Raw genomic sequence first — 15,056 nt, forward strand, 5'->3', positions numbered from 1 at the left:
TGGGTCATAGTTATGGGCCAGTACTGGTAATCGGTCATAGTTATAGGCCAGTACTGGTAATGGGTCATAGTTATTGTCCAGTACTGGTAATAGGTCATAGTTATTGTCCAGTACTGGTAATAGGTCATAGTTATAGGCCAGTACTGGTAATGGGTCATAGTTATTGTCCAGTACTGGTAATAGGTCATAGTTATAGGCCAGTACTGGTAATAGGTCATAGTTATTGTCCAGTACTGGTAATAGGTCATAGTTATAGGCCAGTACTGGTAATGGGTCATAGTTATGGGTCAGTACTGGTAATGGGTCATAGTTATGGGCCAGTACTGGTAATCGGTCATAGTTATAGGCCAGTACTGGTAATGGGTCATAGTTATGGGCCAGTACTGGCAATCGGTCATAGTTATTGGCCAGTACTGGTAATGGGTCATAGGTATGGGCCAGTACTGGTAATGGGTCATAGTTATGGGTCAGTAATGGTAATGGGTCATAGTTATGGGCCAGTACTTGTAATGGGTCATAGTTATGGGCCAGTACTGGTAATCGGTCATAGTTATAGGCCAGTACTGGTAATGGGTCATAGTTATGGGCCAGTATTGGCAATCGGTCATAGTTATTGGCCAGTACTGGTAATGGGTCATAGTTATGGGCCAGGACTGGTAATGGGTCATAGTTATGGGTCAGTAATGGTAATGGGTCATAGTTATGGGTCAGTAATGGTAATGGGTCATAGTTATGGGCCAGTACTTGTAATGGGTCATAGTTATAAGCCAGTACTTGCAATGGGTCATAGTTATGGGCCAGTATATGTAATGGGTCATAGTTATGGGTCAGTACTTGTAATGGGTCATAGTTATGGGCCAGTACTTGTAATGGGTCATAGGGCCAATATTGAGGCTCTGGAGGAGGAGGGTGGGGTAAGTTTTTGGCCACGGAATCTAATTGAGTATTAGAAAATAGAGTGCTTCTGGGTTTCGGATCTTCTCAGGCACCTTGCAAAGGATGGATAAATGAAATATCCGTGTATAGTGAGATCCTACACTAAACAGGCAGAGGAGACTCTGCAGAGTATATGTGATTGATTTTCTAAGACGGGAAATCTCAGAGCTCCGTCCGCTTTCTCAGCAGCTGAGCTCGTCTCCCCATAATACAGAATGTGCCGATCGTGTTCAGTAATGCAAAGCAGACGGCGGCGGTGACCACAGCCTGGAACATTTCCATCCAGAGTGGGCTGAGAGCAGGTCGGGGCTGCAGGGCGGAGGTGGCCTCCTCAGGAAAGGGTTATCCACCAACATCCCACAGTGATGTCACACACTGCAAAACAACAAAGTGAGCGCACATCATAGCGCCTGTAACCCCTTCACTCTCCTCTCTACACCCTTCTCTCCCATCTTATGTCTTTTCATTATCTAAGTTCTCTTTCTCTTCATTTTTCCTTCTTTCCTGCCTTCTTTCTTTCTTCCCATCCCTCTCCTCTCCTTCTGTCTCTTCTCCTGTTTCTCTTTCTCTTCTCCTTTCCACTCCTTCCCTCTCCTCCCCTACTCACCTATCCATTCTTCTTCTCCTGTATCCATTTAATCCCCTCCTCCTCTTCTCCCCTCTACTCCACACTTTTCCCTTCACCTCTCTTGGCCTCTCCTCTTCTCCTCTCCTCTCCTCTCCCTTCCATTCTTCCTATCCCCTCCATCTCCCTATCTTTTCTCTTCCTACACTCTACTTTCCTCTCCTTTCTCTCATTGATTCTTCTTCCTCTCTCCTCCTCTCACCTTATTGTCTTCAGTTTTTTTTTTTTTTTTTTTCAGTCCCCTTTCCTCTTCTGCCCTTTCCTCCCCTTTATACATTTAATCTTCTCCTTTCCTTTCCTCTCCTCTTCACCTCTCATCTCTCCTCTCCCCTTCCCTCATATCTATCTCACCTTCTTTCTTCCCCTCTCCTCCATTCATTCTTCTTTCTTTCCCCTCCATCTCTCCTCTTCTCCTCCTCCTTTCCTCTTCTCTCCTCTCCCCCACCCATTCTTCTTCCTCTCCCCTCTTCTAACTGTATTGTCTCCCTTTATTCATTTTTAGTCCCCCTTCCTCTTCTGCCCTTTCCTCCCCTTTATACATTTAATCTTCTCCTTTCCTCTCATCTCTCCTCCCTCCTCTTCCATCTCCTCTCCACTCCCCTCATATCAATTCTTTTTCCTCTCCGTCTTTCTTCTCCTCTCCTCTCCTCTCCTCGGTGCCCATACTAGGCACTTGCACAGGTATCGGTACTCGTGCAAATGCACCAATACCCAAAACCGATACCTTCAGCTGTCAGCAGGTTTTCCCCCCTAACAGCTTAAATGTAAAAATAAGAATGCTGGCAGTTATTGGTTGTTAAGGGGTGGGGCCGCCACGTCCTTAACAACCAATGACATTTCATCTGTCTGTGGGATTCCCCTCCCTGCCCCCTCCTCCCCTCCTATCAGCTGTCACCCTCCTGTCCTGAAGGACAGAGAGAGCAGCGCCATCTAAGGGCAGTATGACCGCAATTTAATGCATAAAAGGTAAGAAATACACTCACAAGGTTAAAAACAATTCCAGCATAAATGATGAATGTGGTGTTCATCCGCTCTACTCTCGGGTGGTAGCCGCTGGTGTGTCGGTGGCCAGAGGTCCGGGGGCGCTGGTGGCTTCCAGCGCTTCCTGGTAAACTCGGAGATAATCAGGTGCACTGATGACGTCACATCCGGGTACGTCACCAATGCCCCCGAGTTTACCAGGAAGTGCTGGGAGCACTTATACATTATACATACTAATACAATATACTTATACTAATACAATCAATTGTGGTGATACTGCACTTAGATGGCGCTGCTCTATCTGTCCTTTGTGTTCCCAGAGTCCCTTCTTCCCCCCCCACCCCCACCCTGCCCTCTCTTACCCTTCCTCTCCCCCTCCCCACCTTCCCCTCACTTACCCTTTTACTCCCCCCCCCCCACCCTGCCCTCACTTACCCTCCTATTTCCCCCTACCCTGCCCTCACTTACCCTTCCACTCCCCCCCAACCTGCCCTCACTTACCCTTCCATTCCCCCTCCACCCTGCCCTCACTTGCCCTTCCACCCCCCCCCCCCACCCTGCCCTCACTCACCCTCCTACTCCCCCCCCCCGCCCTTCCCCTTACTTACCCTTTCACTCCCCCCCCCACCCTGCCCTCACCCTTCCTCTTCCCCTCCCCACCTTCCCCTCACTTACCCTCCTACTTCCCCCCACCCTGCCCTCACTTACCCTCCTCCTCCCTCCCCCCCCCGCCCTGCCCTCACTTACCCTTCCACTACCCCCCACCCTGCCCTCGCTTACCCTTCCTCTTCCCCTCCCCACCTTCCCCTCACTTACCCTCCTACTTCCCCCCACCCTGTCCTCACTTACCCTCCTACTCCCCCCCACCCTCAATTACCCTCCTACTCCCCCCCCCCCCCTCCGCCCTACCCTCACTTACCCTTCCTCCCCACCTTCCCCTCACTTACCCTTCCACTCCCCCCTACCCTGCCCTCACTTACCCTCCTACTCCCCCCCCCCCCCGCCCTCAATTACCCTCCTACTCCCCCCCCCCTTCCGCCCTACCCTCACTTACCCTTCCTCTCCCCCTCCCCACCTTCCCCTCACTTACCCTTCTACTTCCCCCCACCCTGCCCTCACTTACCCTCCCCCCCCCCCGCCCTGCCCTCACTTACCCTTCCACTCCCCCCCAACCTGCCCTCGCTTACCCTTCCTCTCCCCCTTCCCACCTTCCCCTTACTTACCCTTCTACTTCCCCCCACCCTGCCCTCACTTACCCTCCCCCCCCCCGCCCTGCCCTCACTTACCCTGCCCTCACTTACCCTCCTACTCTTCCCCCCAATCCTTACCCACCTCCCAAACCACCCCTCTACCCCCTCTTCCTAGGTGATAGGTATCAGTAATTGGTATCGGCGAGCACTTAAATATAAAGTATCAGTACTCGTACATCATCAGTGCCTCCCTAATTTCCATCATTCTTCTGTATTAGGACAAGGCCAGCAGATAGAGATACACAGACAGAATATGGTCATTATAATCCTATATTCCTTTGGAATAATAACAGACACTTATCTTATTGTTCAGTCTATTAAAGCTGACGTTTATATATTGCCTTCACTGGTTCCTCCCATTAACATGCTAATGACACATTTAAATAAACCCTCTCTGTTTTCATTACATACCTCATCACTGGGTCTCTGTGCTTCTGTATGCAATGCAGACAGATGATGACTGGTGGGAGGAGCCTGTACATGGCTTCCTGGAAACATCACAGCACCCCGCCCTCAGTAATCCTCCTCTCAAGAGCCCTAAGTCCTAATACAAGCAGTCGGAGGAGTTATGCAAATGTCAAAATGCCTTGATGGGTGGGTGTCAGTCTGGAGGAGTGGGCGTTCCTAGGCAGGCTGTATTTGCATAGGTAACACCCACATGTGATGCTGAACCCCCGTAATATTAGGAATTGGAGGAGTGGGCGTTCCTAGGCAGGCTGTATTTGCATAGGTAACGCCCACATGTGATGCTGAGCCTCCATGATATTAAGAATAGGAGGAGTGGGCGTTCCTAGGCAGGCTGTATTTGCATAGGTAACACCCACATGTGATGCTGAGACCCCGTAATATTAAGAATTGGAGGAGTGGGCGTTCCTAGGCAGGCTGTATTTGCATAGGTAACGCCCACATGTGATGCTGAGCCTCCATGATATTAAGAATTGGAGAAGTGGGCGTTCCTAGGCAGGCTGTATTTGCATAGGTACCGCCCACATGTGATGTTGAGCCTCCATGATATTAGGAATTGGAGGAGTGGCCATTCCTAGGTAGGCTGTATTTGGATAGGTAACGCCCACATATGCTGAGCCTTCATGATATTAAGAATTGGAGAAGTGGGCGTTCCTAGGCAGGCTGTATTTGGATAGGTAATTCCCACATGTGATGCTGAACCCTCTTAATATTAGGAATAGGAGGAGTGGGCGTTCCTAGTCAGGCTGTATTTGCATAGGTAACGCCCACATGTGATGCTGAACCCTCTTAATATTAGGAATAGGAGAAGTGGGCGTTCCTAGGCAGGCTGTATTTGCATAGTTAATTCCCACATGTGATGCTGAACCCTCTTAATATTAAGAATTGGAGAAGTGGGCGTTCCTAGGCAGGCTGTATTGCATAGGTAACACCCACATGTGATGCTGAGCCCCCGTAATATTAAGAATTGGAGGAGTGGGCGTTCCTAGGCAGGCTGTATTTGCATAGGTAACGCCCACATATGATGAGCCTCCATGATATTAGGAATTGGAGGAGTGGGCGTTCCTAGGCTGTATTTGCATGCTGACCACTCTAGGTGATCCTGAGCCTACATTATGTAAAGAAGTGAATACAAGGGACGGGCCAGGGACAGTCAGACTGGAGAGAAGAGGGCTAGATAATGCTGGATGTCCTCCAGGAAATGAGGCGGGGCTCTATCTGAGTTGCTGCAGCTACTATAATGCAGATTGTGAGAAGCTCACAGTGTGCGGTGAAATCAGAGGAAGCCGTTTCAGTCCAGCAGAGGAGCCGCTACAACCGCGCAAGACTGAAGGATTGGCTGGAGGTCCGAGATTTAATTCTTATTACCCAACTGGTAAAGTCACCCTGACTGATCGCCAGCACCGCCTGCCCACCGCTCGGGTCGTCATTAATTAGCCGGAGGGAATTTTCCTTTTGTTTTTAATTAGCAGGTAGCTGACAGCACCTCCGCAAACATTAACCAGCCTGGTGTCCGCCCGGCGCTCCGTCCCCTCCCCCCTGAATATCACACCGGCGTGGGCCGTAACCCGGGTTAATGTGTTATTCGTCCTTGTCATCCGCCAAGAACTCGCTGATTGATACGCTGCGGCCAATAAAACGGCCTCTTTGTAGAGAGAGCGGCCGCCACCCTTCTCCTAAAAATTGAAGGTGGGGAACCAATGTTACACAAGTATAAATCACAGAGCGCTTTATACAGGGGGGGGGATAATGATTGGATCCCCCGCAGATTGTGTAAGTTTGCCCATCTACAAAAAATGAAGGGTCTATAATTTTTATCATAGGTGTATTTTATATGATAGAGACAGAATATCAACCAAAAATCCAGAAAAAACAAATGATACAAATGTTATAAATAAGTTGCAGTTCAGTGAGTAAAATAAGTATTTGATCCCCAGGCAGAACATGACTTAGTACTTGGTGGAGAAACCCTTGTTGGAGATCACAGAGGTCAGACGTTTCTTGTAGGTGGTGACCAGGTTTTCACACATCTCAGGAGGGATTTTGGTCCACTCTTCTCTACAGATCTTCTCTAAATCATTATGCCGCGTACACACGATCGGACTTTCTGGCATACTTGGTCCGCCACACTTTCTGACGGACTTTGTCCACCAGGTGCGCCGGACTTTAAAACGGACGGACTTGCCCACACACGACCGGACTTTCCGGCGGGCTAAGACCGCCCGTCTTTCCGACGGACTTTCGCCGGAGTTACGGCGGACTTTCAGAATGAATGGACTTGCCCACACACGGACAAATCCGTTCATTTTGAACGTGACTCGGGTGCGACGGGACTAGAAAAGGAAGTCAATCTTGCCGCTTTTATCGTCGAGATTGACACCTTGCGAGCCCCGTTGCGGTGCATACCAGGCCCTTAGGTCTGGTATGGATTTTAAAGGGAAACCCCCTACGCCGAAAAAATGGCGTGGGGGTCCCCCCTAAAATCCATAACAGACCCCGATCCGAGCACGCAGCCCGGCCGGTCAGGAAAGGGGGTGGGGGACGAGCGAGCGCCCCCCTCCTGAACCGTACCAGGCCGCATGCCCTCAACATGAGGTGTCGGTGCTTTGGGGGAGGGGGGGCAACTTGTCCCCAGGTTGATGAGGACAAGGGCCTCTTCTCGACAACCCTGGCCGTTGGTTGTCGGGGTCTGCGGGCGGGGGGGCTTATTGGAATCCGGGAGCCCCCTATAAGAGGGCCCCCAGATCCCAGCCCCCCCACCCTATGTGAATGAGTATGGGGTACATGGTAACATACCCCGTTGGACCAGCATACACAGGAGCGGGCTTTCCGTCGGACCAGCACACAGACGAGCGGACTTTCCGCCCGAAACTGATTCCGACGGAAAGATTTAAAACATGTTTCAAATCTAGGTCCGGCGGGCTTTTGGGAAAAAGTCCGCCGGAGCCTACACATGGGTGGATTGTCCGGCAGACTCTGGTCCGCTGGACCAAGTATGCCGGAAAGTCTGGAGACTGGCTAGGCCACTCCATGACCTTAATGTGCTTCTTCTTGAGCCTCTCCTTTGTTGCCTTGGTGGTATGGTTTGGGTCATTGTCATGCTGGAAGACCCATCCATGACCCATCTTCAGTGTTCTGGTTGAGGGAAGAAGGTTCTCCTCCAATATTTTACAATACATGGCCCTGTCCGTTGGCCCCTCAGTGCGGCAAAGTTGTCCTGTACCTTTAGCAGAGAAACGGTCCCAAAGCATCAGGTTTCCACCTCGGTGTGTGACTGTAGGGATGGTGTTCTTAGGGTCGTAGTCAGCATTCTTCTTCCTCCAAACACAGCAAGTCGAGTTAATGCCAAAGAGTTCAATTTTGGTCTCATCTGCCCACAGCACTTTCTCCCAATCCTTCTACAAATCATTTAGAACTGGGGTCTCCAAACATTCTAAACGAAGGGTCAGTTTAATATCCTTCAGACTTTAGAGGGGCCAGACTGTGGCCAGTGGGAGTAGAAAATGTCCTGGTGTCGATAACAATACCCCATCATCGGTGTCTGTGAAAGGAATAGTGCCCCGTCATTGGTGTCAGTGGAAGGAATAGTGCCCCATTGTTAGTATCAGTGGGAGGAATAGTGCCCCATCATTGGTGTCAGTGGGAGGAATAGTGTCCCATCATTGGTGTCAGTGGGAGGAATAGTGCCCCATCATTGGTGTCAGTGGAAGGAATAGTGCCCCATTGTTAGTATCAGTGGGAGGAATAGTGCCCCATCATTGGTGTCAGTGGGAGGAATAGTGCCCCATCATTGGTATCAGTGGGAGGAATAGTGCCCCATTGTTAGTATCAGTGGGAGGAATAGTGCCCCATCATTGGTGTCAGTGGAAAGAATAGTGTCCCATCATTGGTGTCAGTGGAAGGAATAGTGCCCCATCATTGGTGTTAGTGGAAGGAATAGTGCCCCAATATTAGTATCAGTGGGAGGAATAGTGCCCCATTATTAGTATCAGTGGGAGGAATAGTGCCCCAATATTAGTATCAGTGGGAGGAATAGTGCCCCATTATTAGTATCAGTGGGAGGAATAGTGCCCCAATATTAGTATCAGTGGGAGGAATTGTGCCCCATTATTGGTGTCAGTGGAAGGAATAGTGCCCCATTATTGGTGTCAGTGGGAGGAATAGTGCCCCATTATTGGTGTCAGTGGAAGGAATAGTGCCCCATTATTGGTGTCAGTGGCAAGAATTATGCCCCATCATTAATGTCAGTGGAAAGAATAGTGCTCCAAGGGCCGGATAAAGGCAAGCATGGGCCACATCCAGCTCGCAGGCCACAGTTTGGAGACCAGTGATTTAGATGTTCATTAGCAGACTTCAGATGTCCTGTACATGTGATCTCTTGAGGAGGAGGACCCTGCGGGTGCTTCAGATTTCAGTCCATGGCGGAGTATTGTGATACCAATGGATTGTTTGGTGACTGAGGTCCCAACTGCCTGGAGATCATTCACAAGCTCCTCCTCCTCCAAGCTCCTCCTCCTCCAAGCTCCTCCTCCTCCAAGCTCCTCCTCTTGGCGTATCCCTCACTTTTCTCATAACCATCCTCGCCCCATGAGGTGAAATCTTACCTGGAGCTCCAGACTGAGGGCGATTGATGGTTATTTTTGTACTTCTTCCATTTGCGAATAATCACTCCAATGGCTGTGTGTTGAGTTGTTTTGAGAGGACAGCAAATTTACACTGTTATACAAGCTGTACACTCACTACTTTACATTGTAGACAAGTGTCATTTCTTCAGTGTTGTCACATGAAATTGTTTATTTCATGTGACAACTTTTTTTTGTATTGTTTACAGCAGGTAAAAGTTGCATATACCGTATGTTGCATGAATCTATCTATGGCCGCCGCTGCCACCCCCTATCCTGGTGCCGGGCCCCTTTTCAGGCACAGGGCCCCTGAATTACAGCAGCGGGGGGTGTTTTTGAAGCACCTGATTAGAGCCATAGGCGCTAATAGGCGTAAAAAAAAGTGACCTGCGAGCGCCATACTGAGCACTCACAGGTCACTTTGCTGTGTTTAGAAAAGTGAATGACTATTCGCTTTCCTAACACTAAACCGCCTCTCCGCCAATCAGGTGTTCGGATCTGTTACCCGTCACCTGATTGGCTGAAACGACGGGCGCTGTGATTGGACGACCAGGTGTCCAATCATAGCAGAGGACGGGAAGAGAGGACTGGAGAAGACATGGAGGAGCTGTCCCACCTAGACAGGTAAGTGCAGACGGCGGGGGGCACAGTGGCTGAGTTTGATGGCACAATGGCGGCGTTTGATGGGGGTTTTTTCAGTTTGTTTGCGCCCCCCCCCCCAAACATTTTGAGCACCAGCCGCCACTGCACTGAAGGTAAGTCTCTCTGTAGCTTAAATTCTGTACATAGCCATACAGGGCAGGGGGATGGGTCCCTTCTCTGACTCAGTCAGCTGTGTGTGTAGTTTGAACTTCAGTTTTTTTTTTTTTTTGCTTGTTTTTTTAGACTTTATGCCTGGTTTACCCCCTATCCCTCCCGCCGCAATTTTAGCCTAGGCTAGAGTGAGGCGTCCCTCCCTGATGTCTCCGCCTCCTGGGATTCCACATCACATATCCCAGGAGGCTGCAGACTCACAACGATCATCCTCAGAGGCCGGCTACCTCCAACCTGCAAGAGGCAACTGGCTTCCGATGACCGAGGAGGACCAAGATGGCGATGCAGGACCAGAGCTGCTGCATCAGATTAAACGGATCGCCGTAGGACAACGCTGGATCCGCTGAGCAAGGTGAGTAACAGAATCCAGGACAATGCTGCATGACCGGGAGAGGGGGCTAAAAAAACAATCAAGAGGAGCGCCTGAAGTTCCTGTTGGCTAGAAATAAGAAATTTCTATGCAAAAAAAAAAAGTTTTTAACATTCTTTTTGAGTCCTGCACATAATATATTTAGTAATAAGTTAATAAGAATAAAATAGATGTAAACCCGATCACTAAGATCTCATATATAAAGTTCATCCAGAAAGTATTCACAACACTTCACTTTTTCCACATTTTTAAAAAAATTTTACAGCCTTATTCCAAAATTGATTAAATTCGTTATTTTCCTCATAATTCTACAAACAATACTCCATAATGACAACATGAAAGAAGTTTGTTTGAAATCTTTGAAAATTAATTAAAATTAAAAAGTGAAAAAAAAAATCCCATGTACGTAAATATGACAGACTCCTCCCATGTACACAAGTATCACAGACTCCTCCCATGTACACAAGTATCACAGGCTCCTCCCATGTACGTAAGTATCACAGACTCCTCCCATGTACAGAAGTATCACAGACTCCTCCCATGTACGTAAGTATCACAGACTCCTCCCATGTACAGAAGTATCACAGACTCCTCCCATGTACAAAAGTATCACAGGCTCCTCCCATGTACAGAAGTATCACAGGCTCCTCCCATGTACAGAAGTATCACAGGCTCCTCCCATGTACAGAAGTATCACAGGCTCCTCCCATGTACGGAAGTATCACAGGCTCCTCCCATGCACGGAAGTATCACAGGCTCCTCCCATGCACGGAAGTATCACAGGCTCCTCCCATGTACAAAAGTATCACAGGCTCCTCCCATGTACAGAAGTATCACAGGCTCCTCCCATGTACGGAAGTATCACAGGCTCCTCCCATGTACACAAGTATCACAGGCTCCTCCCATGTACAGAAGTATCACAGGCTCCTCCCATGTACAGAAGTATCACAGGCTCCTCCCATGTACAGAAGTATCACAGGCTCCTCCCATGTACAGAAGTATCACAGGCTCCTCCCATGTACAGAAGTATCACAGGCTCCTCCCATGTACAGAAGTATCACAGGCTCCTCCCATGTACAGAAGTATCACAGGCTCCTCCCATGTACAGAAGTATCACAGGCTCCTCCCATGTACATAAGTATCACAGGCTCCTCCCATGTACATAAGTATCACAGACTCCTCCCATGTACATAAGTATTCACAGCCTTTGCTCAATACTTTGGTGAAGCTCCTTTGGCACCAATTACAGCCTCAAGTCTTTTTGAGTATGATGCTACAAGATTGGCACAACTATTTTTGGGAAGTTTCTCTCTTCTTTGTAGGACCTCTCAAGCTCCATCAGGTTGGATGAGGAGCGTTGGTGCACAGCCATTTTCAGATCTCTCCAGAGATGTTCAATTGGGTCCAAGTCTGGGCTCTGGCTGGGGCCACTCAAGGAACATTCACAGCGTTGTCCCGTAGTCACTCCTTTGTTATCTTGGCTGTGTGCTTAGGGTCGTTGTCCTGTTGGAAGATGAACCTTCACCCCAATCTGAGGTCCAGAGCGCACTGGATCAGGTTTTCATAAAGGATGTCTCTGTACATTGCTGCATTCATCTTTCCCTCAATCCTGACTAGTCTCCCAGTTCCTGACACTGAAAAACATCCCCACAACATGATGCTGCCACCACCATGCTTCACTGTAGGGATGGTAATTGGCCAAATGATGAGCGGTGCCTGCTTTCCTCCAGACATGACGCTTGCCATTCAGGCCAAAGAGTTCAATCTTTGTTTCAGAGACTCAGACCAGAGAATTTTGTTTTGAGGGTCCTTCAGGTGCCTTTTGGTAAACTCCAGGTGGGCTGTCATGTGCCTTTTACTGAGGACTGGCTTCCGTCTAGTCACTCTACCATACAGGCCTGATTGGTGGAGAGCTGCAAAAAAACTTACACAGATCAGGTAAGTATATACTGTAACATGTTTGTTATTTAAAAAAAAAAAAAAAAAAAAAAAAAAACGAACCTTCACAATGACTTTAATATTGGAGGGGGAAGGAAGTAAAGGGGACACTATCACTTATGGTGGACAGTGCCCTAGACTGTGGTGCATTATTCATCTTGTACACCAGATGGCGACAAGTGACCGTTCTATATTCCTCTCTTTCAGATTCCTGGTTGCTGGATACAATAGTGAGATCGGGGCCCATTGCAGGAGACCAGGCAGAGGCCGTCATCCAGGATCAGGAAGTCTCGGAGTCGGAAGCCCAGGAGCTCCGAAAGGTAACAATTGCTGTAATAGGCGGACCTGCACAAGTATCCCAAACATCCACATTGAAGTCTCATTCACGTCTGTTGGGGCGCAGTGACTGCACCGATCGCCACCAACAAAAGATGGTTTGTGCAGCCGCTGGTCCCAATATGTGACCACAGTGCAGGTGTGTGTCCCCCCCCGAACACAGACGGTGCTTCTCCGGGCTCTCCCATGCCATCGGGGGCCCGGAGAAAGAATCGTCCGTTACCGGATGACGACGATAGAGATTTCCGGTGACCAGGTGGTCACCAGTCATCTCTATGACCGTCGGAGGCCCGGGCGCGACGTTATGACGCATGTGAAGCCCACAAGCATCCTGTTCCGGGATACGGTTCCCTGTTCTCTCCCCGATCTCGCGCCTGCGCATTGTGTCATTTTCGCAGCGCCGTTCTGACGAGAAATGCCCCCCCCTCGAATAACGCCCGGCCCTGTACTGCGCGCGCCGCAGCGCTTGCGTAGTATGGAGCCGCTGAACAATGGAATCCAATGTTCGGCGGCTCCGTACTGCGCAAGCCCTGCGCGTGCGTAATACCGGGCGGGCATTTCTTCGACATGGGGGGCATTTTTTTGACAGGACATCGTCAACTAATCCGGTTGCCATCACAACGGGCGGCGTCGTTGGAAGTGCCCGTCCCGTTGTGATGGCAACGAAGCTCTCGGCGTTTCCCCCACTGACTCCTGGGAAATGATGACATTTCCCAGGAGCGGTAGCGCCGAGGGAAGTGACGTAAGGAGCCGAGGTGATGAAGGGGGCAGATTTCGAGGGACTACATAGCAACAGGCATAAAAAGGTAAGTAAAAGAAAAAAAATTTTCGACAATTTTCCTTTTAAATTTATTTCACGCACATTAATGACATTTTTTTTTTTTTGGGGTGGAGCTCCACTTTAAGGCAATAGACACTCTAAGGTTTTTACAAAGTGGGAGTTAACTCCCATACATAAGAAAAGGGAGGTTGGGACTTTAGATGAGGCCATTGACTAGAGTGGAGGTATATAGAGTGTAAAAGCATTTCATTGGCATAGATGATGTATAAATACATTACAAAACTGTTAATTTCATTTATATACATACATGCCTTCACAACGTCACTTCCGGTTTACTTGGCGCAGATTTTTAAAAAATGACAGTGTCTAGAATCGCAGATTTTGGCGATCTGAATACTTTTAAGTGCAAAGAAGGGATTGGGGGGGGGGGGGGGTCCTGATCCCTCCATAAAGAGTACCTGTCACCGCCTATCACTATCACAAGGGATGTTTACATTCCTTGTGACAGTAATAAAAGTGATCAGATTTTTTTTTTTTTTTTTTTTTTAGAGGGACAATGTAAAGAAAAAAAAAAAAGAATGAATAAGAAAAAAAAAAACTTTTTTTTTTTTTTTTTTTTTTTTTTAAAGAGCCCCCGTCCCTGCGCAACAAAGAAAACGCATACGTAAGTCGCGCCCGCAAATGTAAACGGCGTTCAAACCACACATGTGAGGTATCGCCGCGATCGTCAGAGTGAGAGCAATAATTCCAGCACTAGACCATCTCTGTAACTCTAACCTGGTAACCGTTAATTTTTTTTTTTTTAAAGCGTCGCCTATGGAGATCTTTAGTTACTGTACTTTGTCGCCATTCCATGAGTGTGCGCAATTTCAAAGCGTGACATGTTAGGTATCTATTGACTCTTTTACATTATAAAAAAAAATTGGGATAACTTTACCGTTTTAATTTTTTTTTTTTTTTTTTTTTTTTTTTAATTCATGAAAGAGTCTTTTTTCCCAAAAAACTGCGTTTGGAAGAACGCTCTGCAAATACCATGTGATTTTTGCAACGATTGCCATTTTATTCTCTAGGGTCTTTGCTAAAAATATATATATATATATATATATATATATATATATATATATATATATATATATATATATATATATATATATATATATAATTTTAAATATTTGGAGGTTCTAAGTGATTTTCTAGCAAAAAATACATATTTTAACTTGTAAGCAACAAATGTCAGAAATAGGCTTAGGCAGGAAAGGGTTAAAAAAAAAAAAAAAGAGTCCAATCTCAATCCAGCGCTGTGCATCTGCTGCAGCTCCTCTCTCCTCTTCCTGGTCTCATTAGAGACTCTGACAGCAACGGGAGCCGTTGTCAGCCAAAACCAGTAAGGAGAATGTGGGGGGGGGGGGGGGGGGGGCGGGTCCAAGTCGCGATGTGTATGTCAGTGGACACACACAGCCTGGCTCAGGAGCGTGCCCGCACAAGTGCCCCTGTAGGTTTGCTAAGGGGCCACTTGGAGAAGAATAGGAGCCAAGAGTGAAGGTGGGGGGGAGGGAGGGGGGGGGGGCCTAGAAGAGGAGGTTCATGGCTGCTCTGTGCAAAACCATTACACGAATCATACAAATATAACATGTTTTTTATTCATAAGGGCACAGTGGTGTAGTGGATGGCACTTTCCCCTAGCAGCAAAAGGGTCGATGGTTCGAATCCAACCGCGACATTACCGGCATGGAGTTTGCATCTTCTTGATGTGCCTGTGTGGGTTTCCTCCGGGTGCTCCGGTTTCCTCCCACACTCCAAAGACATGCTGGTAGGTTAGTTAGCTCCTGTCTAGGGCTGGGGATAAAAATCGATTTAAATCTTGAATTGAGTTGAGAGGTCAAATCGATTCAAAATTTAAGCAAATCGATTTTTTTAGATTTTTTTTTTTTTTGGACAC

At 48.2% G+C, this 15,056-nt stretch overlaps 1 protein-coding gene across 2 annotated transcripts in view; it reads left to right on the forward strand.

Annotated features, from left to right (window-relative positions):
* The window catches only part of SNAP47 (synaptosome associated protein 47), a 77,558-nt gene that overhangs the window by 31,472 nt on the left and 31,030 nt on the right, over window positions 1-15,056 (forward strand). For both annotated transcript variants that reach the window (XM_073629443.1, XM_073629444.1), the window contains exon 4: window positions 12,208-12,320. In XM_073629443.1, coding sequence (XP_073485544.1) covers window positions 12,208-12,320 — 113 coding nt within the window. The remainder of the gene's footprint in view (window positions 1-12,207; window positions 12,321-15,056) is intronic.

Source organism: Aquarana catesbeiana, linkage group LG05, assembly GCF_042186555.1.
Source record: "Aquarana catesbeiana isolate 2022-GZ linkage group LG05, ASM4218655v1, whole genome shotgun sequence".
Lineage (NCBI taxonomy): Eukaryota > Metazoa > Chordata > Amphibia > Anura > Ranidae > Aquarana > Aquarana catesbeiana.